The following is a 27,427-nucleotide window of genomic DNA, read 5'->3' on the forward strand; positions in this document are numbered from 1 at the left end:
CTCGCACGCAAAAAGGGGGTCGCATCAACCCAGAGGCTAGAGCTGGCTGCTTCCGTGGCGCGTCGGCTCGCGGGCATTTTCCTTGGGTGTACAGTACGTGTAGTCCTCGGTGGTGTATAAAAGCACATTCGGGGAACCAGATAGCGAGCCAAGGGCAATGAGCGATTTGCTTTGGGCGCCAGTGTAATTCAGTAAACTACGATAACCAGTCAAGTCCAGTGTATTAGGAGTGACGCCATTGGCAGTGAACAGCTTATCATGCGTTTTCAGCCAGCTATGTAGAGCAAATCAGTCCCGTGGTATCGTCAGCTTTTCCCGGTCCTCCATGAACGCCACAAGTTTTTGGGTGTAGAATATGTACACAGCATGCCGAGCAACGTCAAGCTTAAGCCCCCAGGCCTCGCTTGCCGCCAATGTCCTTCTTTCTCATGCCAGCCTCGTACTGGCGCTCAAGATCCTCCTGGACAGTTGAGATGTACTGTTTCGAAGCGCCACCCGAAGTGCTCTGACTGCCAGCCAGGTTTCCTGCCTTCTTAGCTCCGAGGAGTCTCATAAACTTCTCCTTTCTCGCATCACCGCCGCCCAGAGCCGAGACGTTCCACTGCTCTGCTGCGTCAATGCTAGGCTTCTCTGCCTCTTCTGTCACCGGCTTCGAGGCGGCCTCTTCGGCACCATCATCGGTCGACTTGCGGGCCTTCTTCTTCTTGCGCTTCTTTTCCTTGGAATCCTCGGCATCGGCAGTGGCATCCGCGGGGGCTTCTGTAGGGGCGGATTCCGCAGCGGCCTCGACCTCAGCCTCCGGTTCGGAGTGTCGCTTGCGCTTCTTGGCAGCCTTCTTTTCGGCAGAGCCATCGACTATCTCTTCAGTCTCGGCGTTTTCCTCGGTACCCTCCTCAGACTTGGACTTCTTGGACTTTTTCTTCTTCTTCTTGTCCTTGTTATCATCTGCAACAACTTCCTCCTGGGCCGCAGCAGCATCTTGCCCTGGCTCGGTAGCCTGCTCCTCAGCAGTCTCTTCTACTTTTTTGGACTTCTTGGACTTCTTTTTCTTCTCCTTGGTCTGTGCCTCCTCAGCTGCAGGCTCTTCCTCGGGTGCGGCAGCATCTTGCTCTGGTTCAGCGGTCTCCTCTTCAGCGGGCTCCTCTTCCTTCGTGTCCGTCTTAGACGTTTTCGATTTCTTGCTCGACTGCTCCTCAGGACCCGCTGCCTCGTCGTCATGAGAAGCATTGGTCATGGTGACGTCCGCATTTGAGTCATCAGAAGATTCATCAGAAGAGGACTCTGAATCAGCCGGGGCGGTGGGTTCTTGCTTCGGTTCGAGGGCAATGTAGTTGTCGTTCTCGGGAGCTTCGTCCATGATGGCATCAAGCTCGGCCTTCTTCTCGGCTGCGGCCTTCTGTGGTCGATTGTCAGCATCAGGTCCATGCTTCGCACATAACCTCGTGTCGTCTTACCTCTCTCTGCTTGGTCAGGTAGGCGTGGCGAGCTCGAGCCTGCTGGGCCTGCTGCATCATCTTGCGAGCCTGGGCCTCGAGTCGCTCTGCACGGTCGAGCATCTTTCGGTACCGCTTCTCCTCCTTGTGCGGTTTGGTCAGGGCCTTCTTGATCTTCTCGTCGGCCTTGCGCTCGGGGGTCCATTTGGCAGCTGCCTGGGCGCGGGCCTTTCGGTCGGCCTTGGCCTCGGACTTCTGCTGGCGCTTCTCCTTGCGCAGGGCAGCACGGATCAGCCGCTGTTCCTGCTTTCGCTGGTGCTTGGCCTCTGTGGTGGGCGCATGTTAGCATACAGTTATGGTACAGTACATCAGTCGTGGGCCCGTTGACGGGTGGGAGGGGCCTTGGCTGCTTGCCTTTGCGTGCAGCATCCTCCGCCAACTTGGCGGCGTCCAGCTTTATCCAGGCGTCACTCTTCTCGGCCTCCATGGTGGCAGCTGGATTATCGTCGACGGTACTCGGGCTCAATCCGACTGGCGATGTGGGGGTTGCGAGGTGGGAGTTATTTTTCGAGGTTGGAGCTCTGGATCTGGATGCCGGCTGGAAAACGGCAGAATTAATTTTGGCGGTGAGGGCGATAAGTTCAATTGAGGCAGGCGCGATGCGGAACTGCCCCGCGGGATCTCAAGTACCCAAGTACCTAACTTATGTACAGCCAAGAAAACAGGGGGGGGGGGACCGGATCGTAGGCCTCAGCTGCCGTGGGCTGCCAGCGTGGATTGCAGCCGGGCGGCGGCTGACGGAGACCCGCCCGCCTCCAGATAAGTTAGTCGTGCACTGTAGTCGACCAAGCCCCCCGCCGGGCCGGCGCCCATTATCCAGGCGCGCGTCGCAAACTCCCCGTCGCGTCTCTGACCTGACCACGACGTCCAACACGCAACCCAACCCATCCACCTCGCCCGTGAGTTGCCAGAGAGCCGCCACGTCAAGATGGGGAAGCTCATCCGCTTGGAGTTGTTCAGTATGGCTCCCGTAATCCGTACACAGACCGCTGCCCTCGCTGACTCCGTCCAGACTTCAAGTCCTACAAGGGCCACCACATCCTCCTGTTTGGCGACTCCTACTTCACCTCCATCATCGGCCCCAATGGATCCGGCAAGTCCAACTCGTACGTCTGTCCTGCTACTACTACTACCTCCCCATTACGCCTCCGCCTGCTGGTTCTGACCTCTTGCTTCCTCTAGCATGGACGCCATCTCCTTTGTCCTGGGTATCAAGTCGTCGCATCTCCGTTCCGCCCACCTCAAGGACTTGGTCTACCGCGGTCGCGTCCTCAAGACCTCCAAGATAAACGACGACGGCTCCGCTGATGCCCCCGCCGCCAACGGCCACGCCAATGGCGATCCTAATGGCGTCGACCAGGCCGACCAGCGCCCTACCCGTGGCGACCCAAAATCTGCCTGGGTCATGGCTGTCTACGAGGATGACGCCGGCGACGAGCAGCGTTGGAAACGCGCCATCACGAACCAGGGCTCCAGCGAGTACCGCATCAACGACCGTGTTGTCACCGCCCAGCAGTACAACGACGCCCTCGAGGCCGAGAACATCCTGATCAAGGCCCGCAACTTCCTCGTTTTCCAGGGAGACGTTGAGGCCATTGCCGCTCAGTCGCCCCAGGACCTGACCCGCCTCATCGAGCAGATCTCGGGCAGCTTGGAGTACAAGGCCGAGTACGAGCGCCTGCAGGCTGACGCCGACCAGGCCTCCGAGACGTCCAACTTCCAGCTGCAGCGCCGTCGCGGCATCAACTCCGAGATCAAGCAGTACCAAGAACAGAAGAAGGAGGCCGACAGTTTCCAGGCCAAGACGGACGAGCGCGATGCCGCCGTTGTTACTCACATCCTCTGGAAGCTCTACCATTTCCAGCGCATGATGGACGAGTCGAGCGCCCAGATCCAGGAGCACCAGGAAAACCTGAAGGAGTTCCGCCGCAATGTCGACAAGTTCGAGAGGGACCTCGAGGCTGCCCGTCAGGAGCAGGCCAAGGTCACCAAGGAGGTCCATAAGGTCGACCGCCACATCAAGCGCCAGGAAAAAGAGATTGAGGACAAGGAGAACAGCCTCGTTCCCATCGATGAGAAGGTCCAGCAGACGAGCCAGGCCGCCGACAGGATCCGCGCCAGGATTGCCACTGTCGGAAAGGAGCGCGACGACCAGGCCAAGTCGATCAAGAAGATTGAGAAGGACCTCGAGACGGTGCAGAAGGCCCAGAAACAGTTCGAGGACCAGTGGAAGGAAACCATGAAGAAGCAGGGCAAGGAGCTGAGCGACGCCGACCGCAAGGAGTACAACACCCTGCGTGCCCAGGCCATGGCCAAGTCGTCCGACAACCAGGCAAAGCTGGAGAATCTTGTCCGTCAGCTCAAGACGGACGCCTCCACCGTCGACAGCCTTAAGGGCAAGGTCGAGAACTACCACGCTGCCGTGGAAAAGCTCGAGTCCGAGCTGGTCGCCATCAGGGAGAGACGGGACGTCGTGCAAGACAGCGTCAAGCAGACCTCCAAGGATATTGATGCCAAGAAGAAGGAGTTCAACCAGGTCCAGTCGGAGCGCGTCAGGACCAACCAGCGGCGCACTGAGCTGGACGAGAAACTGCAGGAGGCATTGAGGAAACTGGGCGAGGCCGATGAGGGCCAACGCCAGAATGCCAAGGAGGCCAGGATCAAGGAGACCGTCACCTCGCTCAAACGCATATACCCCGGCGTGAAAGGCAGGGTCGGAGACCTGTGCAAGCCCACGCAGAAGAAGTATGACGAAGCCGTCATCACAGCTCTGGGCCGTGACTTTGACTCGGTCATCGTTGACTCTGAGAAGACGGGCCAGGACTGTATCCAGTACCTGAAGGAGAACCGTGCACCAGCCATGACATTCCTTCCCCTAGACAACATCAAGGTCAGCGCCGTGAGCAACGCTGTTAAGGGCATCCAGGGTGCTCGGCTGACCATTGATACCATCGACTTCGATTCCGCTCTGGAGCGCGCCATGACATACGCCTGCGGCGGTTCTATTGTCTGTGACACTCTGGACGTTGCCAAGCATGTCTGCTACGAGCGCAGGATACCCGTCAAGGCCGTAACTTTGGAGGGTTTCGTGATCCACAAGGCAGGTCTCATGACTGGTGGTCGGGGTCCTGAGCACAAGGGCAAACGCCGATTCGAGGAACATGACGTCCAAAACCTGCGCAAGATGGCCGAAAAGTACATGGAGGAGATCGAGAAGCTGCCTAAGGCCGACAGGCGTGGTACGACCGAAGAAAACCTGCACAACGACCTGGCTGGTCTGGAGCAGCGCCTGGCCTTTGCCCGCAACGAATTGGCTGCCTACGAACAGAACCTGGCCAGCAAGAAAAAGGAGTTGGACAACGCAAAGCGTCAACTTAAGGAGTTGCAGCCCAAGTACAAGGAAGAAGACAGCAAGCTGCAGAAGACGCGCGCGGCTGTCGACAAGTTCCGCGCGGCCATCGCCGAGGTCGAGGATAAGATCTTTGCTACCTTCTGCAAGAGACTTGGCTACACCGACATCCGGGCGTACGAGGCTCAGCAGGGCAGTCTTGAGCAGGAGGCATCCGAGAAGCGCAACCAGTTCGAAGTGCAGAAATCACGCCTGAACAGCAGCCTTAACTGGGAGAAGTCCAGACTGAACGATGCGCAGAGCAGGGTGAAGCGCATGCAAGACCAACTCAACCAGCTCCAAGACGACATCTCAACCTACGAGTCGCAGAAGGAGTCGATTGAAGAAGCCATGGGCAATGACCAGGATGCCTTGGCCGCGCTACAGGAGCAGTACGACGAGCTCAAAGAGAAGCTCTCAGAGCGCAACCAGAAGGTGAACGACGCCAAGGCTGATGTGCAAAGGAGGAGTAAAGACATCGAGAGCAGACAGAAGGCTATCGCTGGACTGGAGACAGAGGTGCAGAAGAACAGCGCTGGCAAGTTCGCTCTGCTAAGGCGATGTCGACTGGAACAGGTCAATGTCCCACTGGCCCAAGGCTCATTGGACAATCTGCCCAACGAAGACAACCTCCTTCAGCAAGACCCAGATGCCATGGATGTGGACGAAGGTGGCGATGCGGATCTTATGGAGGATGCCATGAATGACTATGGCATCGAGGTAGATTTCGATCTACTCGACGAGGACTTGAAGGATGTGAGTCTCACGAGCAAAACACTTAACACTTTGTCTCGATACTAATCTATGTAGTCCGAGGACGACTCCGTTGAAGAACGACTCCAAGGCCAGATTTCGTCCCTAACAGCAGAACTCGAGAAGCTCAATCCCAACATGCGCGCCATGGAACGACTTGGCGTTGTGGAGGCCAGGCTCCAGTCCACGGATCAGGAATACGAAGCCTCCAAGGCCGCGTTCAAGGTGGCCAAGGATGCATTTGACGAAATCAAGGCTAAGAGATTTGAACTCTTCAACAAGGCATTCACGCACATCCAGGAGCAAATCTCGCAGGTCTACAAGGATCTGACGAGATCCGAGGCGTATCCCCTGGGTGGACAGGCCTACCTCGACATTGAAGAGGACACGGACAAGCCTTACCTCTCGGGCATCAAGTACCACGCCATGCCGCCGCTGAAGCGGTTCCGTGACATGGAGCACCTTTCCGGTGGTGAGAAGACGATGGCCGCTCTCGCTCTGCTGTTCGCCATCCACAGCTACCAGCCCAGTCCTTTCTTCGTGCTAGATGAGGTCGATGCCGCTCTGGACAACGCCAACGTCGAGAAGATCAAGAACTACATCAGGGAACATGCCGGCCCTGGTATGCAGTTCATTGTCATCAGTCTCAAGACGGGTCTGTTCCAAGACAGTGAGAGCTTGGTCGGAGTATACAGAGACCAGGAAGTGAATAGTTCGAGGACATTAACGTTAGATGTAAGCTCCCCTACTCTGTGTACTGATTGGCAGGCGGCCGCTAACCTAAAGCCTACAGCTTCGCAAGTATGCCTAAAGCAAGGACATGCGGGGAGATCATTCCTCCCTGCCAGGTGGGACGTTTGTCAACGATTTTATGATTTAAGTTCGGTTTGGGGATCCAGGGCGCGGAGGACTATAATTGCATAGCTGGACATATCTTTTGCGTTTCTGACTTGCCGAAGCGTCCGTCTGTATGATAAACCTGGAAATCGTGTTTGTAGATACGCCTTTTCGCGCCCTGCCGGAGAGAGGGAGTCAACTGTTGCAATTTTTCTTGGCCTGGGGAAATGAAATTCAAGATCCCGAGCATCTTCATTCCTGTGCCTCGTGATATGATGCCCTCCTACCCCTAGAATGACCGATTCCAGTGCCATGGCAACACAGCAAGGGTAAAAACCAGCTGCCTCCATCTTTCAAAAAGAAAGGTACGAAGAAATACGATTGGATGAAAACATGTTGTGGTCGTCACTTGAGGCTCCATTACTGGTGCTTTTTCGTAATTTGGTCTTATTAGTCGTGTTAGTACAGTGCCAAGTCGGCCCCGAACTGAATGGCCCGGTCAGCATCCGAAACACTCCTATAATGAATGGGCCACCCCCGTTACCAAAGCCGACGTCACCCGATCTATTGTTCGTTTGGCCCAGGGTCCAAGGGTCTAGCTGCTGGTGACTTTCAGCCCTGTTCCCTGGAGAGGTCAGTCAATTAAGCTTATGCATCCCGGTTGCCGTATCTAGCCCGGCCAATCCCTTACTCGTTCAGCGGCCGGAAGCTAGAAAACGGTACCCGCTAAAATTTCTCATTGCTCTACCCGGGCCGTCAACCTCATACCCCGACCGCCGCCTATACTACCAATCAAACCCACACATGGTAACCTCGTAGAATATCAGAACCCATGCACGTCATGGGTCGTCCGAGGATCTTGTTCCTGGATGCCTACGACTCATTCAGCAACAATGTCGTGTCGCTGCTGACGACTCTGCTGGAAGCCGACGTCGACATTCTGCACATCGACTCACCCCTGTTGGACCCGGCATCCCCGGATTTCCATGACAAGTTCCGCCAGGAACTGCAATGCTATGATGCTGTGGTCTGCGGGCCCGGGCCCGGTTCGCCCACGCTGGATGCCGACGTCGGGCTGATACGGCACATCTGGGACCTCGAGGATGAGCATCTTCTCCCGGTCTTGGGGATATGTCTAGGATTTCAGAGCCTCGCCATCAGCTGCGGTGCTAGTATCAGGAAAATCCCCGGCGGCGGACTGCATGGGATGATTCGAGACATCGATTTCCGCTCCAGGGAGATCGCGGGATCTTCAGGGAACATATTCGCCGGAGTCACGCCTTTCAAGGCGACGCTCTACCATAGCCTGTGTGCGGACATCGGGCAGGACTCAATTTCCGAAGCCGAGTGGTCTGAGAGGAGATGGGCCGGCCTCCCTGAGCTGCCGGACATAGTGCCATTGGCCTGGGTGGAGGAGGGGAGGAACGGTGCGTCCGAGCGCATCCTGATGGGCATGAAGCACAGCAGCAAGCCTTTCTGGGGTCTTCAGTACCATCCCGAGTCCATATGCTCGCAGAGCCTCGGTCACCAAGTGATCAGCAACTGGTTCCGAGAGGCCCTCCTCTGGAGCAAGCAACGTGGGCGGGTGACAAAGTCACGAATCCCAGACTGTATCCCTGGATCGACAAAGCCCAGCCTTCTCAGCCAGGTACAGGCATCACGGGATGCTGAACGAGCAGTTGTGTTCGAGGAGACTTTGCCCGATGAATTCAACCTAACGGAGTACGGCACCAACGCAACATATGCCTCTAAGGTCATTCAGCTGCCATCACACGTGGAGGTGCCAGATATCGTTGAGCTTCTGCAAAATGGAGGACGGGAGCACATTGTACTTGATTCTGCAAGCGCACATGCCAACCGCATTGGCCTTGACGTGCGAGGGCGGTACAGCATACTTGCTCTCGATGTCGCAGACTCCCTAAGGCTCGAGTACCAGGCCGGCGCCGCCCATGTCAATGCACTTCTACCTGCATGTGCCATGAACAAAGGTCACAGCAACAAAGACGTCAAGCTCGGCAAACATTACACTGTATGGCATTTATTGGCCGATTTTATGGATCGGAGGAAACTAGACATGCCCAACGCTGAGTCACCATTTCTGGGAGGGTTTATGGGATACATAACATATGAGATGGGTTTGGAATGCATTGAGGTCAAAATTAATAGTCCTCGGGGCCACGAGCGGCCGGATCTGTGCTTCGCATGGATAACCAAGAGCATCGTGGTTGATCACTTGGAGGGCACCCTCCGCATCCAATATCTGCACACTTCGGTCTCTGAGGCCGACGAATGGTTGAACTCCACTGCAGACACACTGCAAAATTCGGCCATCTGGGCAGATGGACTGCGGGTCAATGATAGCAAACTCAAGGGGGCCAGACACTTCACGCCCCCTATCACACCCACAGGGCCTAGCGAGCCAGCGAGCATTGTGACCCCCGAAGCAGGAGAGTACGAATCCAAGGTCCGCCAATGCCAGGACTTCATCGCAGCCGGCGACTCGTACGAGCTCTGCTTGACAGACCAGACCTCCATCACGCGGTCTGCGAGCCTGCTCGAGGCCCACGGCGTCATTCCCACCAACAGCTGGGCCCCGATGAGCGCGACCAAGTCGCCCAGCTCCTGGGCGCTCTACCGCACCCTCCGGGCCCGCCAGCCCGCCCCCTTCGGCTCGTACCTCCGCCTCGGCGGCGCGACGCTGATCAGCAGCTCACCCGAGCGGTTCCTCGAGTACGGCCGCGCGGGCCTGTGCTCCATGCGGCCGATGAAGGGCACCGTGCGCAAGTCGGACGCCGTGGCCACGCTGCGCCAGGCCGAGCACATCCTCCACATCCCCAAGGAGGAGGCCGAGAACCTCATGATCGTCGACCTCGTCCGCCACGACCTGCACTCCGTGTGCGGCCCGGGCAACGTGCGCGTGCCGCAGCTGATGAAGGTCGAGGAGTATGCCAGCGTGTTCCAGATGATCAGCGTCGTCGAGGGGCAGCTGCCGGCGTCCACGAAGGGAGGAGGAGGCGACGGCGGCGGTGGTGGCAGGTACACGGGTCTCGACGTGCTGGCGGCCTCGCTCCCGCCCGGCAGCATGACGGGGGCGCCCAAGAAGCGCAGCTGCGAGATCCTGCAGGAGCTCGAGGGCGGCCGCCACCGCGAGCGCAGTCTGTACTCGGGCGTCGTCGGCTACACGGACGTGACGGGGCGCGGCGACTGGAGCGTCACGATCCGCAGCCTGTTCCGGTGGGACGACGAGACCGTGCGGCACGCGGACGGGGCCGGCGAGACCGAGGTGTGGCGGATCGGCGCGGGTGGCGCTGTGACGGCGCTGAGCACGCCGGAGGGAGAGAGGGACGAGATGTTCACGAAGCTCAAGGGGCCGCTGGGCGTCTTCGGTGGGAGGTCCTGAGGCGGTGGTCTGTTTTCTGCGTCGGGCGTTGTGGTTGAAATTCGAGATTGGGTCAAAGGGGTTTGCATGAGATACTCAACGTGTCTCGACCGGCGTTCTAAACAAGTGGCACATGGATGTTAGAGCAATCTGACGGAAACAGGACTTGGTTCAACAAGCATTGGTAGATTTTAGCATGAATACGCTTTTCATGATTATCTGGCTGCAATACCTCTGCCACCACTTGTAGCGCGCATGTCAGTGCCGTTCGTATCAGATATAAGGAGAAAGTCTCATTGTATACCTGGGACGTAGCAAACAGGTCGCATGGGTCCCCCGACCTTCTCGCCGGTCACAAGTTACAGCTCCTCCATAGGAGCAATACCTTGTGCGACCGCCCACATTATCTGTCTGAACCTGTGATTACTTCTGCCGAGGAAGGCGACGTACAACCCTAGGTTGCAGCACATATTGGCATTCGCTTTCAGCTTGTGGCCCCCATCTTCCATCGCCAGTCGCGCTTAATATTCGGATTTTAGCGGTGTCCATTCGTACTCCTCAACGTGTCTGTACTCATCCATCTTTTCCGGAGCGTGATCGCTGGAGTCGTTACCAAAACAACGGTCAGCGTTGCCAGAATCAGACGGAGGGGCAAAGTGTTTTTTGCTGATTTCTTCCCAGGTCATACCAGGGCAGTCTGCGCGGATATCACCTATTTCCGGTAGAAGGGGAGGTCGCTGCTTCTCCTGGTAATCAACGCCGTTGCCACGCCTGACTATTACCATAAGCTCTTTGGCATTCTCGCCAGAGGACATACAACTGGCACATGCCCGTCCTCCGAAGAGTGCCTCTTGGCTTGGTTCCGGACACTCCTGCTCGAACCGAACACGGGTTGCTTCATTAATCACTGTGCAAGTCGTACCAGGCAGAGTAGACCGATAGATAGCGACAGAAGGTTGATTGGCGGCCCCGTCTCGACTGTTCATAGTCCTGATCCAGTTGGCTGGCTGTGGCTTGCGTTGACGTCGCTGATTATAGTCATCAAATCCTTGTAATATAATGAAGTCGTTCACATATTGAAGTATGTCCGAACGGCGTGAGATGTACCGCAGCTCCCTCCACCCTTGGCCATACTTTATGAGAGAATTCAAGACATCGTAAGTGACGCAGTTGCCGTATAGATTGAGAACTGTCAGCGTGTCAAGCTGCAAGCCCGGCAGGAATTTCAAACCATGGACCAGGTTGTAGTACATTTTCTTTTCGGGACAAGAAAGCGTCAAAGAGTGTCCCCGAACGCATAAGTGGCGGATCGCGGAGAGTGTTCTCAGAGGGACAGCAGTCAGCTTTTCCATCATGGTCTTGACGTCTTCAAAGTTGAACAGGACCTGGCTGAGCCAGCTGTGTCCAATTTCAGCTCTGGCGCGACGGCAGGTCTTCAACAGCGAAAGGGAATTCGGAGCGGGAGTGATTCGCAAACATTTGACCTCTCCTAGTGGTCTCCGACCATGAGATACTCTTGTATCCAAGAATAGGTGATCGTAGATCGAATCTCGGAGCTCTTGAGGCAATTGAAAGAGCCGGCTCCGCTCCTGATCATCGGCGAGAGCCAATACAGATGCCCCTGAGTTGTTTGTCTTTACTCGGCCCTTGTTATTTTTTGCCATCGTCTTCTCTTCAGCCATGGCCAGTTCGGTTGATAGTAGCAGGAGGCACTATCGGCTGTGAAGACGGTCAAGATGTTGAAGGGCCCAGGTTCTGACCCCTTGGATCGCCAAACTGTACTATACAGCTATGGGCTTCAGGCTGAGTGCATGGCAACACAAGACAGGCGCAGACCGCCGCCGGGAAGGCCATTTTATGGCATGCGGAATACCTGAGTAGCTGCCCTGTTTCAACCAAAAGTCCTACATAAAATAACCGAGCCTCGCGGAGAGGAAGATGGAAGGCACGACTTAGATGCAGGAGCCTTGCTTCGAAGTACATAGCACTGAACGCCCAGACTCCCAGACAGGAATGGTCCAGGCCAATGCGGTACGTACCTGCATCTTAGCGAGGTACTTAGGTACATAGACGCATAGCTAAGGTGTTTGTCTGCCCCACTGCAGTAAGCTAGCAATTGGAACTGTCTCTGCAGCCTTGCCAAGTCCCAAGGTTGCCATTCATCAAATCGCAAAGCTCAGCTTCTCCCAAGGCAACCTCGTTCACAGCCCGACGACGGACAGAATCGCTTCTCTCACCGTTACGCTTAACACAGAGAGACATACAAAAGTCTGACGGCGGCTCGAAATGGATCGGCGCGGGGGCCGCGGCGCTCGCGACAGGGACTACGGGAGAAGAGACGACCGAAGAGACGACCGAAGAGACGACCGGGATCGGGGTGGCCGGAGATACAGATCACGGTCCAGGAGCCCGGGACGGTCTGACCGCCGCGATGGCGACCGCGGCCGCGACCGGCGAGATGGTCCACCGGAGCGCGACAGATATCGGGACAGAGCAAGCGATAGAGATCGCGAGGGCGACCGGGGCTACGGACGTGATCGTGACAGGGGAAGCGGGCGTGAGCGCGAACGCGAACGCGAACGCGACAGGCCCACAGACAGGCGATACCGAGGAGGAGAACGGGATGATGGCCGTCCTAGATACGGCGGTCGGGACGCCGATGAGCCGCGACCGAGCAGGGAAGCAGTCAGAGACGTCCCAGACCTCAAGGAGCAGCGCTCTGAGCACAATTCGCCTCTCCCGAGCCGGCCCAAGAGCGACAGAAATACGCCCCTGTCGTTCCGTGTAGGAAAGAGCGAGGAGGATCCCTCGCGTACAGGCCACAAGGACCGGGAGCCCGGACGGGAGCCCAGCGCCGAAAGAGGTGACGCCATGGACGAGGATGCCCACGAGGATGAGGACGATGACGATGTGGAGGTCGACGAGGATGAAGCTGCCATGCAGGCCATGCTTGGCTTTGGCGGGTTTGGCACCACCAAGGGCACCAAGGTAGCTGGGAACAACGTCGGGGGGGTAAGGAAGGAGAAGAAGACCGAGTATCGCCAGTACATGAATCGCATAGGCGGATTCAACCGACCACTCAGCCCGGGTCGATAGAGAAGGGTAGGGGTAGACTTTTCATCAATCCCTGGAGGAGGTTCCATCCCGTGCACTGTTGGCGGTGTGGCACAACATCACTACGGGGATGCCCCCCTTAGACTAGAAACGGCTGAAGGAGCAATGTTTCTGAATAGTTGGAGTATGGTTATGGTTACAAGTCAGGGGACTACTGTATAGACCATAGCATTTCCCATGGCCAAGGCGTCGTCGGCAGGCTAGATTTCATACGATACCCGCCTGCGAATTCACTTCTTACTCAACGGACTGACTTACAGATCTGTCTGCGTGCTTGCTAGCTGTGCCAGCTGTGCCCCCTCTTCTGATCCTGCCAGATGCGCCTACAGAACCGTAGCACTCGAACCAAGCCCAACCTCGACACTCAGAACGTTTGGTCTCTCAATGCAGATTAGCTGTGCCATCCGATTTTCGATTGCTCACAGTGACAGGGACTCAGGTGCTCTGCATGTCTTACCTAGCCTTGATGCTTTGACGGTCACCACGACATGCAAGACACTGGCTTGGTGCAAAGCCGCCGGTTATCGTTATCACATGGACGGTACACAGCAGGATGGACAGGACACTTTCAGACCCCGAACCCCGCCAACCCCCAGTAAAACGGAGCTCCCTGGCGCTAGAGATGCGGGCCGGCAGCCAAAGCTAGGCACCTCGTCCAGGGGACCTGAGACCCGACTGACGTCGCTGGCTCTCTCCCATTCCTCAACCGTGTCCAGAAATTAATTCTGGCCGTCAAGCTCTCTCACACCGCGACTCGGCCACGCTCACTCACTTGCATGGTCGACGACTCTTTGTGGTGGACTTCTTCCTAGTGGATCAATGATCGATTTGTCATGACTTTCCGCAACCAATTGACAGCTTTGCTGTCCTTTCTGCTGCTGCTCGTCGCCGGCGATGCCTTCATCGGCCACGCCAACGCCGAGCCTCAGGATGAGTCTGTCCTGCACGCCGAGATGGCCCGGCTGAACAATCAGAGCTTGCTCTGGGGCCCCTATCGCCCCAACCTGTACTTCGGCATCCGGCCTCGCATTCCCAAGAGTATCATGACCGCCTTGATGTGGGGCAAGGTCGACAACTACAACGACGTGCAAAGCAGTAAGTCCAGGAAGCAGGCCGTTGCCGTGCTATTGTCCACCTCGCATCCGTCATGCTGACCCTCGGCCCCTGCATAGGCTTCCGCTACACCTGCGAGCAGAATGAGGGCATGGCCGGCTACGGCTGGGAGGAGTACGACACCAGAAAGGGCGGCGTTCAGACCATCCACGACACCCAGAACAACATCGACATCACCACTTCGTTTGTCAAGATCCCCGGCGGCGGACACGGCGGCAGCTGGGCTGCCCGCATCAAGGGCGAGCCCCGAGCGGATGCCCCCGAGGGCCTCAAGTCGACCATGGTCCTCTACCTCAGCTCCGAGCCCCGGTGGGACGAGGTCGACGTTGTCAACGACGGAGACGAGACCGGCTTCGATGGCGACGTCACCCTGACCGGCACTTCGCAGGCTCTGGGCGATTGGAAGATCGTCGTGACCAAGGGTACGGGCGACCACCCTCTGAGCAATCACCCCGTCTCCAACAAGCGTGATCTGGACAAGACCACGGTCCAGTCTCTCACCGTCCCCGAGGAGCACCTGTGGAGAGCCAGGGAAATCCTCTACCAGCAACTGAAGCAAGGCGTGGACAATATCATTCAGGAGTATGGTGCTGAGAACGCCCCGCCTCCCTGGCAGGTCTATCAGCTTACCAATCAGCCTGGGAAGGGTAATATTCAAATGGTGCAGAAAGTCTTTGAAGGTGCCTTCGAGTTCGATATCCTCTTTACCAGCGGATCTGCGGGCAAAGATGTCACCAGTGAAGATTTGACACGCGAGATCAAATTAACTACCGAGTCCTTCAGTGAGCGATTCTTGAACATCTTCACGCCACAGGCGCCGTTTGAGGCACAAAAGTACCAGAAATTTGGCCGCAGCATGCTCTCCAACCTTGCCGGAGGTATTGGATATTTCTACGGCAACCATATTGTCGATCGATCCGGAGCCCCTGAATATGATGAGGAGAACGAAGGGTTCTGGGAGGACACTGCCGCCGCCAGAGCGCGCCGTCTAGAGCAGCCTGAAGGACCGTTTGAGCTCTTCAGCAGCATTCCGTCCCGACCCTTTTTCCCGCGCGGCTTCCTTTGGGACGAGGGTTTCCACCTCATGCCTATTGCCGAGTGGGATATCGACTTGACCATGGAGATCGTGAAGAGCTGGTACAACCTCATCGATGAGGACGGCTGGATCGCTCGCGAGCAGATTCTGGGAGATGAAGCCCGCAGCAAGGTTCCCGCGGAATTCCAAGTCCAGTACCCCCATTACGCCAACCCCCCGACTCTCTTCTTGATCATCGAGAACTTCCTCGAGAAGCTCCAGAAAGCGAATGGTACCCAAGCGGGCAAGAGGGATCCTCTTTCGCAGCAGGGCTTGTACCACGAAAGTGCTCTTCTGAACAACCCGTCTCTCGGCCTCAAATATCTGCAAGATCTGTACCCGTTGTTGCGCCGCCAGTTCTACTGGTTCAAGAAGACACAGTACGGCGACATCAAGTCTTATGAGCGAGAGGCGTACTCTAGCAGAGAAGGCTACCGATGGCGTGGTAGATCCATTCAGCACATTCTGACCAGCGGTCTGGACGACTACCCCCGGCCTCAGCCCCCGCACCCGGGCGAGCTTCATCTCGACTTGATCTCGTGGATGGGACTTATGGCCAAGACATTGAACACCATCGCCACGGCCATCGGGGAGACCGCCGATGCGAAGGACTATGCCGCGGTGCTCGACAACATCGAGCACAACCTCGTCGATCTTCACTGGTCCGAGGCAGACGACTGCTTTTGCGACGCTACCATTGACGCCTTTGAAGAGAATAAGCTGGTCTGCCACAAGGGCTATGTCACTCTGTTCCCCTTCCTGACTGGCCTCCTGAAGCATGATGATCCCAAGCTTGGCAGTCTCCTCAAGCTGATTGGCGACGAGAACGAGCTCTGGAGTCCGTTCGGCCTGCGCAGCCTGAGCAAGAAGGACGAACTCTACGGCACGGATGAGAACTACTGGCGCAGCCCTGTGTGGATCAACATGAACTACCTTGCCATCGTGCAACTCTACGTAAGTGTGGGACACCCTCCATAGACAGAGCCGTGATTTCTGACCTTTCCATTCCAGAATGTCGCCCTGCAACAGGGGCCGTACCAAGCCCAGGCCACCGACCTGTACGCCCGCCTCCGCGGCAACATCATCGACACCGTGTACAACAGCTGGGAGGAGACGGGCTTCGCGTGGGAGCAGTACAACCCGGAGACGGGCAAGGGCCAGCGCACGCAGCATTTCACCGGCTGGACCAGCCTTGTCGTCAAGATCATGGCCATGCCCGACCTGGCGGCCCCCAAGCCCGAGGGACACCCCGAGGGGCATGACGAGCTATGATGACGACGACGACCATTCGAAAGATCCCGCCATATTTTTGTTATCCTGGCCGTGATAGGAAGCGATCTTCGTCAGAGTAAGATACCTTTTGACTTGGGTGTAGAATAGAGGAAAACAGAATAAACGGTCACAGTTGTACAATCAAATCAGTAAGCCTCTCGGCTCGTATCCGTCATCTTTGCAGAACATGCCCAGGTGAAGTAATGAGTCTGATGCAAGTCGTGATTCCTTACTCCGATAATTCAAAAACCATGGCCATGCTCCGTTGCCCCCTGTGTCCAGTAACGCCAGCCATGTTTGGTGCAACTCGACCAATCCCTCCATCCCTCCTCTTTTTATCACGGTAGTTAAACTCCATTTCCGAAAACAAAACAAAACCCTGCGTCTGCAAGTTACCCCTTCTACCTGCTGGCCTCGGCCGTGAACCCGTCTCCCTTCTTGTGCACCACCTTCCGGGGGAGCACCTCGACATTTCTGCTCAGCAGCTTGCGCAGCTCTGGGCTGATGACCTTCTTGGGGCCTTCTTCCTTCGCTTTGCCCGTATCCCTGCTGCTGCCAACTGCCGGGGCAGCGGCGGCGGCGGTGTCTGAGGATGCAGGCGGTGGTGGCGATGACGGTGACGGCGATGAAGCCTGGCGGACGCGCGGCGCGGGGAAGTTCTGCTTCTTGTCGATGGCGTCCACGAGGCGCTGGAACCGGCGGAACAGCGACTCCGCGCGGATGAGGGTGGATTCGAGATCTATTGTGTTTGAGAGTTCGTTCACTGGCGACCTCTCTGGTCAGTATTGCTTTCTTCATTACAGTGGCCATCAAGCTTGCCAGCTGGAGATAGAAAGGGAAGGAGGCATACCGTATTTCAACACCTCGTCAAAGTGCTGCAGATGCTCCATGATGACGTCGCGGTGCTTCTCCAGGATGGCGAGGGCAATGAACAGGTGGAAGCTGCTGCTCAGGTAGTCGGTCCACAGCACCTCCCAGAGGTGCAGGATGTCCATCCACTTGAACTCGCGCTTGTACCAGACCAGCAGCATGCGGAAGAAGAAGAAGAAGTTGGTGCTGTCGGCCGACTGCAGGTGGAGGTACAGCTTGGGGTCCATGAACTGCACCAGGTGGTCCAGCGTCAGGAGCTGGTTCCGCATGCCGGACTGGTCGCGCAGGAAGTTGCGCTCCATCCGGTCCATGAAGTGCTGGAATCCCCAGAAGGCGATCGCGTCGTCCTGCAGCACCGCGTATATGGGCGCCAGGAGGTCGGACATGCCCTGGACGTAGCCGAGGTCCTTGTTGTACTCGTTGTAGGTGAGCAGCATGTCCTTCATCTGCTCCATGTGGACGTTGGTGCCCGACGACGCAAAAGGAGACTCCGGGTCAGGATGCGGTATGTCTTCCCCCGCAAAGATGGGAACTGTGCGATCAGTCCTGTGAACATCCTTCTCTACAGGAGTCGTGAGTTAAAAAGAGATACTTGACTGATCACGACCCGTAGGAAGAACTTACCTATTCTGTTCCTCTGATCCCTCCACCATTCCCCCTCCTCGCCCTCGCCACCTAAATCGACGAGTCTCTCCCACCAGGACGCCTTCAGTTTGACATATTCGTCCCTCAACGAGGCGATCTGGGCCCTGCGCTCTTCCGATGTACTATACCAGTCATAGACGCCGAGCAGGAACAGCCAAGCCTCCTTTCGCACCCCGTCTTCGGGATCCAGACCTCCGTGGAAGATGCGCTCCTTGACCTCGTCGATCGTGACGGATAGCCTGCCCGTTCTGGGGTCGAAGAAGGTACTCCACTCCTTCATGGTGACCTGCCTCCTGCGTTCCTCCAACGACAGGGTGCTCGTCTCGAGCAGCTCGAATTCGCCGACGTCCGTGTCCTCCATCTCCATGACATCTCTCGCGGTCCAGATCCTCTGGTTCTTGTCCCGCTCGGCCTGCTCGGCTATGCCCATGGCCCACCGGGCAAGGTATATCCTCGCGCTGTCGAACTCGTCCTGCAGCGTCTGCACCTCGGGATTCCCCATCAGCCGCCGGACCTGGGGCGGCACCCTGGGATTGTCGAGCACGTCCTGCGCGGCCCGTCTCGTGAGGGTGGTGACTTTGCTGAACTTCTCCATGATGTTCCACCCGGTTTCCTTGACGAACTTCATGAACGGCTCCATCTGTGCATCGCCCTGTTGTCCGCTCGGCCCGGCAGCACCGGACCCGGCAGCGCCTCTGACAGACATGCCGCGGGCGCTATCCCTCCTTCCGATCTGCGAGGGCGTGCTCGTGGTCAGCTTGCCGCCGAAGGCCTCGCTGTCCTCCTTGGTGGGTTCGACGAGGTAGATGTTGGGCTCGGCGCCGCTCCTCTCGATGGGCACGTATCGCTTCAGCCACCGCAGCACCTCGTCGCCGCCCCAGAACATCTGCCCATGTTCGCCAAAGGGGTCGAAGCTGTCCTTTGCGCGCTTCTTCTTCTGCAGGATGGTCGACTGGCACTCGCTGTCGTGGAAGAAGAGGGCGGGGAAGCTGTCCCCGGCGCGCGTGTTGACCACGACCGACCCGAACCACCAGCCGAGACTGGGAGGCCGCACCAGCAGCGAGTATATGGCGCTCACGGGGATGGCGAAGGCATAGTGGCCTATGGAGCCGTGGTGGGTGGTGACGGTGGGGACCGGGGGCACGAGATAGCTCTGCTTCGGGGGCGAGTCGCCCTCGGTCAAGTCGACCTTGACATATATGCTGGCGGCGTCTCCCAGGCTGGACTCGGGCAGCCAGGCGAGCAGGAGATCGGCGGAGCGCGGGGCGGACGAGCCCTGGGAGCTGGAGGAGGTGGGACGGCCGTCGGGGGTGGACTTCTGCTGCAGCAGGGCGACGAAGCCGGGGATGTTGTCCTTGGCCGAGGGCGTGGGGTGTATGTAGACCTTGCTCTTGGAGTAGAGCAGCTTGACGCCGCGGCCGGACTCAGTGTGGGTGATGGTATCGTACTCGCCCTCGCTGTCGTCCGACATGGCGATGAAGGAGCCGGTGGGTGACCTATCAGCGCCCGGGGGAGCTGACGTCATGCTCGGTGGAGGGGTAGGCGGGCGTCTGGCCCAGGATCTGGTGTCGGCGACGAGAGGCGGGAGACGGGAGACGAGAGACGAGATATAGTTTTGGGTTGATATAAGATCTATAAAGACGCACAGGGTCTATGGGTCTGGTGTCCGTGGGCTGTTATCATGTCTAGGTAGTCTGCCGGGCAAGGGAGATGTAAGGGTAGAACGAGGACCGTCGTTGCATGCATGTGAGCCCACGGCGGGACGGGCTGTACAGTACATCAATTCTTTGGCTGCCTGCAGGCGTTCGCTAAGCTAAGGCTAAGTTAGTTACTAAGTAAACTTGGGTGCTTAGTTGGGCATTATGAGTGAGGGAGCTAGGGGCGGGGTACATGCGCCAGGTATAGATTACCCTGGGACAGCACTAGAACACCCGGTGATCCGCTGTAGAGGAAACCTCTGGTCAGCTTGCCCCCGGTGGCACACCACCGCGCTGGTCATACGTGCCGCAATCGCCATGTGGATTCGTCATCGGTGCGCCGACGACTGCGGCAACAATGGGACGATTGTAGCAGGGGTCGCTCCAGCGGGTTGCATGGGCCTGCGTGGTTAATGGATGCTTGCACCTGTACGAATGTACTGTACAGCCCGCTATGGCCGTGGGCCGTGGCTTCGGATGGCCTTTTTCCTAGTATGGTATTATTGACAGCATCTCGGTGCTTGCACACCAGATTGCATGCCATTATCTTGCCTCACAGTCTTTAGAGCCAGTCCCTCAAGCGATTTGGAACATCACCAACAGCCATACCGTCGAGCTCTGCCTTGGAGCTCACGATTCAGCCGCTATGCAGCCGTACCGGCGTCGAGCATGGCGACTACGCAACCCCCCAAGGCAGCCATTTATTGCATCCTGCTGGATCTACAGCCTACGTAAGTCATGACGAGCTGCAGGTCCATCGCGGCAGCATCACGGCCCTTGGCAGTAGGCGAAGGCTCTGGATGGACATGGACCGTCTGGAATCACCAACGTATGCATACAATCCTGGCTTGGCCAGCATCTGAACAGGTGATCAACCATCGTGTATACTACTGTAGTCTGCTCGAGGACACCACCGCAGGCTCATCATCCGCTTCGGGCGGACGTCTCGACTCCAATACTTCATCCCCAGTCGTTGGGCATGCTCTCCAAAACCTCTTCCTGCCACGGTCCTGCCGTCTCATAATGTCAAAAGCTAGACGCCGGGCTCCACATTGCCACAATAAGGGCTGGTATCATCTCATACGGGGGCCGCTGGGCAAGCCCGCCCTCCTATTACTTCCTGGTAGGCCTCCGGGTCTGCTGCTGCCACCGCCTCCTCCTCCTCCTCCTCCACCGCCGTAGAAATCTTGCTCGTTGCTGGCCCATGGCGAGTTGGCCGCCACGAACGGTTTGTCCCCTCCCCTGCTGCCCGACCCGCCGTCATACATGCCGCCTGGTGCAAAGCGGCCTTCGTAGTCATCCGTGCTTCCGCCGCCTCTCGAGCTAGCCTGCTGCGGTGGTGGAAAGGGGCTGTTGGCCGCCGGGCTGGCCGTCCTGGAGCCGCCCCAGAGTCTTTGCCGTAACCTCTCCTGCGCCGTACCGCCGCCGCCGCCGGCCGAACTTGCTGGTGGTGTCGGCGTTTGCGCCAGGTTGGCACTTTGATAGCTTCCCGCCCGTTGGCTGGGCAGCGGTCTGGATTGGATGTCGTCTCGGCCGTTGCCGCCGTCCGAGTTGCGGTTGAATGGGTTCAACGGGTTCAGCCTCGGGTCCGACGAGCGCATAGGCGGCGGTGCGCCTCTCCCTCTCCGTAGGCTCTGGGGGTCCTGGGGTTGTGACACGGGGTTGTTGTCCCACAGCGAACTCAGGCCGCCTCCGCCTCCGCCGCCGCCGCCGCCGCCCTGCTGGGTGAGCCCGCCGTACCGCGACCCGACGCCCGGCTGGGCGAGGACGGGCTGGACAGGCGGAGGGGCCTTGGGGTCCGGCGGGAGCCAACCGGGAAAGGGGCGGCCCTTCTCTGTGTAGTATCCTCTCAGCACGCGACAGACATGGGTGTCGTCCTCGGTGTCGCCGTCCGTCTCACCGCCGAGAAAGGTGCGCTGGAGGTTGTTGATGCGGGAGGTGGTTGTGGTGAGGATGTTGGAGTACCAGGCCGACATGGCTGCACGCTCGGCTCGCCCGCGTGACCGGCGGACGAGGGACACAGAACACGGGCTTGGGGAAAAAGCAAGACACGCAGTGATACTTGGCCGGCTAGCTGCGTCTACGAGGTGAGAGGGGCGGGGATTTGACTCGGCGAATGACTTGGGCTCGTTCTAGGGCTCGCGGAGGGAAGTCGTGTGGACAGCGGCGATTATCTGCAGCGGCGGTCGAATGTCTGCAAGCTGAAGACGCAGACGAAGGCGAAGACGGAGACGCCGTGAGGAATTTGCGTGGTCGGTCGGAGGGATGGACTGGAGTGAAGAGGACGAGGGTGTAACTTCGGGGTGGGTGCGCCTTGACTGTGCGCCAGCTCGTGCTTGGATGGCTGTTGTTTCATGGAAATCAATGCAGCACTGCTGCGGGTGCCCAATTAGTGGGGGGAGGGGCCTTGGGGGCCTTGGGGGCCCGCCTAAATCCCTGAGATGGACCGCAAGCATCCCCCAAAAGTCCGAAAGCCCCATGGAATCGCAAGGCACCTAATCCCAGTCAAAGTGCCCAGGGTTTGACGACTACAAAGGACTGAAAAAGTGTCCAAGTTACTTTGCACACTGGACCTCGCAGCCTGTAGATGCAGTGACAGCACACAGCTTCGCGTGCAATTGTATATACAGCCCTATGCGTAGGATAAATCTGAATTACGTCTTGTTGCACCTGCATGCTTGTCCAGACTTGGATACTCTTATGATAAAACAAGGCTATCACGAGACGGAGCGGCCAAGTCTAGAATCAGGGCAGTGGAATTCGCTTTTGTCTGGTATCATGAATAAACGCCCACAATGCAAGAACCGGCAGCGGGCCGCAGGACTGCTGAATAGTACACGTAACTCGGCACACGTCCGACCTCGACCTAGAACGCCAGCTCCCGAGCACGGGGCTCGTACTCGTGCTCATGCTCAATCTCGCGCCTGCGCTTGACCACCTTCTTCGGCTTGCGGGCAGGCTCTCCCCTCTTCCTCTTGTCGCCGGCGGCCGCCTTCTGCTTCTTGCTGGCCGCCGTCTCGTCGTCGTCGTCGTCGCTGTCTTCGCTCGCCGAGTCCTCGTCTTGCTCCGACTCTGCGTCACTTCCGAGCCAATCCTCAATGTCCGACAGATCATCCTCGCTCTCGTCCAGATCGCTGACATACTCGACGGCCCCATCTTCCTCGTCCTCCTCCTGTTCGTACTCGCCCTCCTCCTCGTCCTCGATGCCATTGTCCATGTCTTCGTCACGCGTGCCCTCGCCCTCGCGCTCCATGGCGTTGAGCACCTTCTTCCAGATGGTCTCGCTGACGTTGAGGGGTTGGTCACCGTAAGCGCCTTCTCTCAGCCTCTGCATGAGCTCTCGCTCAATGGTGCGCTCCAGCTTGGCCGCAGCCTCGGCCTTGCGCTCTCTCGTGTCCTCACGCCTCCGGATCTTGGGGGCCAACTTGGGTACGACCTTCTCGCCGAGGCGCTCTTCCTCCTTGGCTATTCTCCGCATGCGGATGGCGACTTGGGTCAGGCGGGTAAGCCTCTGCTTGGACTTGTGGACCAAGAACTTGGGCCAGTACAGGAGCCATTCGTCGAGCTGCTTCAGCGCCGTCTGGTAGTTGGCCGACAGCTTCCTACGCTCCCACAGCTTGGATGGAAGATGCGCGCGTTCACTGGGAAAGCACTGTCAGTTGGTGGGTTGCAACCACAGAGCACAGAACAGGGGTGTGGACTTACACTGTCTTCATGTACAGGTACAGCGTGCCCTTGGTAGGGTGAGCCCGCACGGTGGCATATCTAGAGTTCGCAAGAGGCTGGTGTTCGAGTTAGCACACATCGCCTGAGCTGGCAAGACGGATATGCGTACACATGATTGACGATTACACAAGCCGGTGACGTTGTATTCGTTTCTGCAGAAATTCTGGTTCTTGGTCGTCTTGAGCTTGAACGAGCACTGCAACACTCATTGATTAGCGAAAGAGCCCCTATCCGATGTTGGCTAGGCATATTACTGACAAATTGCTGGTTGATGATTTGCCAGACAATCTCGTCCGACGCCATGGTGAAGTTGGAGGCTCTGGTCGAGCGTCTGACGGAGCGGGCACGACAGGACTCGGTCGACTAAACCCGTCGATTTTCGTGATTGTCGAGGGCTCCTCACCGAAGTGCGATTCGTCCCTGGTCTGGAGTCGGCAGGTTGGAGGTCGGGGCTCGAACAGAAGGGTGCTGGCGAAAGTGGTATGTACTGTCGTCTTCCTGGGGAGGGGCAGCCACAGCTAACAAAAGCATCGCCAGCAATTCAGAAAAATTTCGAGACTGCCCGGAATCTGCCAGGGCGGTGAGGCTAGTCCGCCCCACTCCCGCGCTCTGGTTCCGTGCCGTTTGCCAATCAGCGGCATCTAATTCTTGCTAGCCACTGGGCCTGTCTGTACCTTGGTATACCTTTCCCGTTAGTTAACTCATGTGTACTGAGGTATGGAGACACCTAGGTATCCCTTGATTTCTATACTTCCATCTCATGCACCTATACTTCCATCTTGCGACTTGATATTTGACAATCTCTGAAAACCCTTGGGCCCCTTTGCCTCGCCCGACATCATTGCATAGTTTGGAAGGCCGTGGATTAAGTCAATGCTTCGCCGTTTTCCGAGAGGCCGAAGCTCTCTCGCATTGAAACCCAGCTTCATTCCCACATTCAGGCCTTATATCCAGCTCCACCAGCCTTCCCCCGGGGCACGACCATGGCCAGGCAGTAAGTCTTTCGGGCCTCCCGGGTCTACGGCATTGCCAGGTCATCGGACATTCTTCTCGGCTGGCCAGAAGAGTGACACCATCTACGCCCTGTCCACGGCCCATGGGAAAGCTGGCATAGCTGTGATCCGTATTTCCGGGCGCCTTTGTGCCGAGGTAATTGCACAGATCCTTTCGTTGCCCGCAACTAATACTAACAATCAAGTCTAGATTTATCAACATCTCTGCCCATCGAAACCTGTGCCGAAGCCACGCTTGGCCAGTGTGAGAACCTTGTACCATCCACTATCAAATCAGACAGATATTTTGGATTCTGATGCCGTGGTCATATTCTTCCCAGGACCCAAGACGGTCACCGGCGAGGATGTGCTTGAACTTCATGTACACGGCGGGAGTGCTACTGTGAAAGCTGTGCTATCGGCCATCCCGGCGTGTCCAGCTGCGGGAGCCATACGCTACGCTGAGCCTGGTGAGTTCACCAAGCGTGCCTTCTTGAATGATCGGCTCGACTTGGCGCAGGTAGAGTCACTGAGCGACACTCTTTCTGCTGAAACCGAGCAGCAGCGGCGAGCAGCCGTCCGTGGCTCGTCGGGAGCTCTGGGGAGAACCTATGACAGTTGGCGCCAACAACTGCTCGAAGCAAGAGGCGAGGTGGAGGCTATCATTGACTTTTCCGAAGACCAGCACTTTGACGAGGCGCCAACAGATCTCCTGGGGAATGTCTCGCGGCAGGTGGAGCGGATACTGGCGAGCATTGAGCAACACGAGGTGGCCAGCCAAAGGAGCGAACTGTTGAGGAACGGAATTCGCATAGCCCTGCTCGGACCGCCCAATGTGGGCAAGAGTTCCTTGATGAACCAGATCGTGGGAAGAGAGGCGTCGATCGTTTCTGGCGAAGCCGGCACGACGCGCGACATTGTCGAGGCTCACCTGGATATCCGCGGGTATCTCTGCACCTTTGCTGATACTGCCGGCTTTCGAAGCACAGGCAGCCAGGACAGCCCTATCGGTGCTGTCGAACTAGAGGGTATCCGCAGAGCAAGAGCCAAGGCGCTGGAATCCGACATCGTGGTTGTCCTGGTATCTGTCGAGAGGAATCCTTCGGGGGATTACTTTATCAACTATGACCAAGAAACGCTGGAGTTACTCCAGGCTGTTGGGAGAGGCTTGGTTGTCCTGAACAAGCGCGATATGCTCCCCAAGGACGAGTTGGAGGACCTGATCGAGGATTTCCGCGCCTCTGTGCTGCGCAACAACGGTGGAACCGCATCTGAGCCCCTCCTCGTTTCTTGCAGCGAGGCTCTGACCCTATCTGCGACATCGAAGGACCCGGGTGGTGTGCAAGGGGTAGCTGACCGTCTGGGCACCCTTTTTGCGGATATGACGTCTTTGCCGGCTAACCAACAAGACCTCCATGGTGTCACCGAACGCCAGAGACAACTCCTGGCCCAATGCCGGAAGCATCTGGAAGACTACGTGGGCAACACAACCTCGGACGATGTCATCGACGAGCTCAACTTTGTCGTGGCCGCAGAAGATCTTCGGTATGCTGCTAGCTGCTTGGCACGCATCACAGGACGTGGTGAAGCTGGCGACGTCGAGGAAGTGTTGGGAGTCATCTTCGAAAAGTAAAGTCCCGATTCGTTTTCCCATAGTGCACGATTATGCTAACGATGGGAACAGATTTTGTGTAGGGAAATGATTGAATTTGTACTGCTCTAAAGTTCAAAATGCCCGCCAAAGTCAAGATAAGTCATACTGGAAACCCCAGAACGCCTCTATCTATCAAAGTATACCATCAAAGTCTACCCGTCTTCCCAACGCCCCTAATGCAGCTTTTTGGTGGTACAAAATGGTCCCGGTGTCGGTCTAGGTCTATGCAACTCCTCCTATCGTACATGGTCTTGTAAAAATACAACTCTGGAAGGAAGATGAAGTCTCGCAACGCCCGTCTAATGCAACAAAGGAAACAACGATACCAGTGGTGGTACGTGGGGATAGAAATACATGTCTAGCCATGATGGGGAAGTACTGCAACGCCGGTCTAATGCGACAAAGGGAATGATGATGCCGGTGATGGTACATGGGGGTCATGGTACATGTGCTGCCGCGAAGTGGCGAGTGATAGCGACAGGGACCGCATCAGCCATCGTTGGTCGGCAACGACGGGTGAGATCAAGGAGGCGCTCGAGACGATGCGGCTCTCCATGATCTTTTGATGGGCCCTTTAGTTGTAGCCGGATCGGCCAAAGTTCTTCTTGTCGTCGTCGTCATCACCGTCCTTGTTGTAGCCCGAGCGGCCGAAGCACTTCTTGTCCTCTTCGTCGTCGCCATCCTTGTTGTAGCCCGAGCGGCCGAAGCACTTCTTGTCTTCCTCGTTGTCACCGTCCTTGTTGTAGCCGGACCGGCCAAAGGCGACGGTGTTGGGGCAGCTGGTGAAAGTGAAGGCGGCCATTGTGACTTGTGAATGTGGATGATAGTAGGTGAAGAAGAGTGGACTGTTGGTGAAAGAGGATGAGAGGAGGTTGACTCTTAAAGGTATTGGAGGTGTGGGATGTTTGGATTGTCTGCGTTCTGATGCTTATGAGATTGCTGCTGCTGATGATGATGATGATAACTTGGACCCTGGAGAGGAATCTCCCCAAGGTTTATATATTCTTTCTTCATCCTCCTGATTTGCCTATCTCGAGGGAATCGTCCCGCGCCGCAACCGAGCCTCGACTCCAAGACCCCTGCGCCCGAGTAGTGTCTTACGCTCCAGCAGTCACTACAATTTGATGACCTCAGGCCAAGACGGTACCTGGGGCCCTTACAGCCCCGGTCGGTAGGATTCATGTCCCGGCAATTGGAGCCGCAGACACGTGGGAAGGGGGTGTGTTGCAAAGGACAGCGCGGTAGTGGCCAGCCAATCGCCATGTCTCAACGGTCCCGAGTAGTCAGGCGTGCAGATGTCCAGTGGGAGCGTTGTGACGGATTTGGAAGCAGGGGAGCGCACGTCTGTGCCCGATTGGGGAGAGGTAGTGCGAGCAGAGGTGGCCGCAGCATATCCGTATGCCGTGGCAGGGCATGGAA

At 57.4% G+C, this 27,427-nt stretch overlaps 11 protein-coding genes across 11 annotated transcripts; 5 read left to right on the top strand and 6 right to left on the bottom strand.

Annotated features, from left to right (window-relative positions):
• Positions 1-385: 385 nt before the first annotated feature.
• Positions 386-1,920, bottom strand: JN550_008655 (uncharacterized protein; the record flags this gene model as incomplete). Its single annotated transcript, XM_049320641.1, has 3 exons — positions 386-1,396; positions 1,455-1,757; positions 1,801-1,920. The coding sequence occupies 3 exons, from the start codon at positions 1,918-1,920 to the stop codon at positions 386-388; spliced, it is 1,434 nt and encodes a 477-aa protein (XP_049169313.1).
• A 501-nt stretch (positions 1,921-2,421) lies between these two features.
• On the top strand, positions 2,422-6,445 carry JN550_008656 (uncharacterized protein; the record flags this gene model as incomplete). Its single annotated transcript, XM_049320642.1, has 5 exons — positions 2,422-2,452; positions 2,506-2,599; positions 2,676-5,637; positions 5,692-6,369; positions 6,428-6,445. The coding sequence occupies 5 exons, from the start codon at positions 2,422-2,424 to the stop codon at positions 6,443-6,445; spliced, it is 3,783 nt and encodes a 1,260-aa protein (XP_049169314.1).
• An 867-nt stretch (positions 6,446-7,312) lies between these two features.
• JN550_008657 (uncharacterized protein) lies at positions 7,313-9,871 on the top strand (the record flags this gene model as incomplete). Its single annotated transcript, XM_049320643.1, has 1 exon — positions 7,313-9,871. The coding sequence occupies one exon, from the start codon at positions 7,313-7,315 to the stop codon at positions 9,869-9,871; it is 2,559 nt and encodes an 852-aa protein (XP_049169315.1).
• A 500-nt stretch (positions 9,872-10,371) lies between these two features.
• On the bottom strand, positions 10,372-11,532 carry JN550_008658 (uncharacterized protein; the record flags this gene model as incomplete). The annotated part of the gene is made up of 1 exon (XM_049320644.1): positions 10,372-11,532. The coding sequence occupies one exon, from the start codon at positions 11,530-11,532 to the stop codon at positions 10,372-10,374; it is 1,161 nt and encodes a 386-aa protein (XP_049169316.1).
• Positions 11,533-12,136: 604 nt separating this feature from the next.
• Positions 12,137-12,946, top strand: JN550_008659 (uncharacterized protein; the record flags this gene model as incomplete). Its single annotated transcript, XM_049320645.1, has 1 exon — positions 12,137-12,946. One exon carries the CDS (start codon positions 12,137-12,139, stop codon positions 12,944-12,946), a length of 810 nt encoding a protein of 269 aa, XP_049169317.1.
• An 851-nt stretch (positions 12,947-13,797) lies between these two features.
• On the top strand, positions 13,798-16,424 carry JN550_008660 (uncharacterized protein; the record flags this gene model as incomplete). Its single annotated transcript, XM_049320646.1, has 3 exons — positions 13,798-14,059; positions 14,137-16,106; positions 16,164-16,424. The coding sequence occupies 3 exons, from the start codon at positions 13,798-13,800 to the stop codon at positions 16,422-16,424; spliced, it is 2,493 nt and encodes an 830-aa protein (XP_049169318.1).
• A 401-nt stretch (positions 16,425-16,825) lies between these two features.
• On the bottom strand, positions 16,826-19,410 carry JN550_008661 (uncharacterized protein; the record flags this gene model as incomplete). Its single annotated transcript, XM_049320647.1, has 3 exons — positions 16,826-17,187; positions 17,275-17,856; positions 17,919-19,410. The coding sequence occupies 3 exons, from the start codon at positions 19,408-19,410 to the stop codon at positions 16,826-16,828; spliced, it is 2,436 nt and encodes an 811-aa protein (XP_049169319.1).
• Positions 19,411-20,709: 1,299 nt separating this feature from the next.
• On the bottom strand, positions 20,710-21,612 carry JN550_008662 (uncharacterized protein; the record flags this gene model as incomplete). Its single annotated transcript, XM_049320648.1, has 1 exon — positions 20,710-21,612. The coding sequence occupies one exon, from the start codon at positions 21,610-21,612 to the stop codon at positions 20,710-20,712; it is 903 nt and encodes a 300-aa protein (XP_049169320.1).
• Positions 21,613-22,502: 890 nt separating this feature from the next.
• On the bottom strand, positions 22,503-23,665 carry JN550_008663 (uncharacterized protein; the record flags this gene model as incomplete). The annotated part of the gene is made up of 4 exons (XM_049320649.1): positions 22,503-23,277; positions 23,342-23,418; positions 23,472-23,558; positions 23,621-23,665. The coding sequence occupies 4 exons, from the start codon at positions 23,663-23,665 to the stop codon at positions 22,503-22,505; spliced, it is 984 nt and encodes a 327-aa protein (XP_049169321.1).
• A 570-nt stretch (positions 23,666-24,235) lies between these two features.
• JN550_008664 (uncharacterized protein) lies at positions 24,236-25,987 on the top strand (the record flags this gene model as incomplete). Its single annotated transcript, XM_049320650.1, has 2 exons — positions 24,236-24,511; positions 24,566-25,987. The coding sequence occupies 2 exons, from the start codon at positions 24,236-24,238 to the stop codon at positions 25,985-25,987; spliced, it is 1,698 nt and encodes a 565-aa protein (XP_049169322.1).
• A 595-nt stretch (positions 25,988-26,582) lies between these two features.
• JN550_008665 (uncharacterized protein) lies at positions 26,583-26,810 on the bottom strand (the record flags this gene model as incomplete). Its single annotated transcript, XM_049320652.1, has 1 exon — positions 26,583-26,810. One exon carries the CDS (start codon positions 26,808-26,810, stop codon positions 26,583-26,585), a length of 228 nt encoding a protein of 75 aa, XP_049169323.1.
• Between the last annotated feature and the right edge of the window lie 617 nt (positions 26,811-27,427).

Source organism: Neoarthrinium moseri (assembly GCF_022829205.1).
Source record: "Neoarthrinium moseri strain CBS 164.80 chromosome Unknown scaffold37_Wmoseri_CBS_16480, whole genome shotgun sequence".
Classification (NCBI taxonomy): domain Eukaryota; kingdom Fungi; phylum Ascomycota; class Sordariomycetes; order Amphisphaeriales; family Apiosporaceae; genus Neoarthrinium; species Neoarthrinium moseri.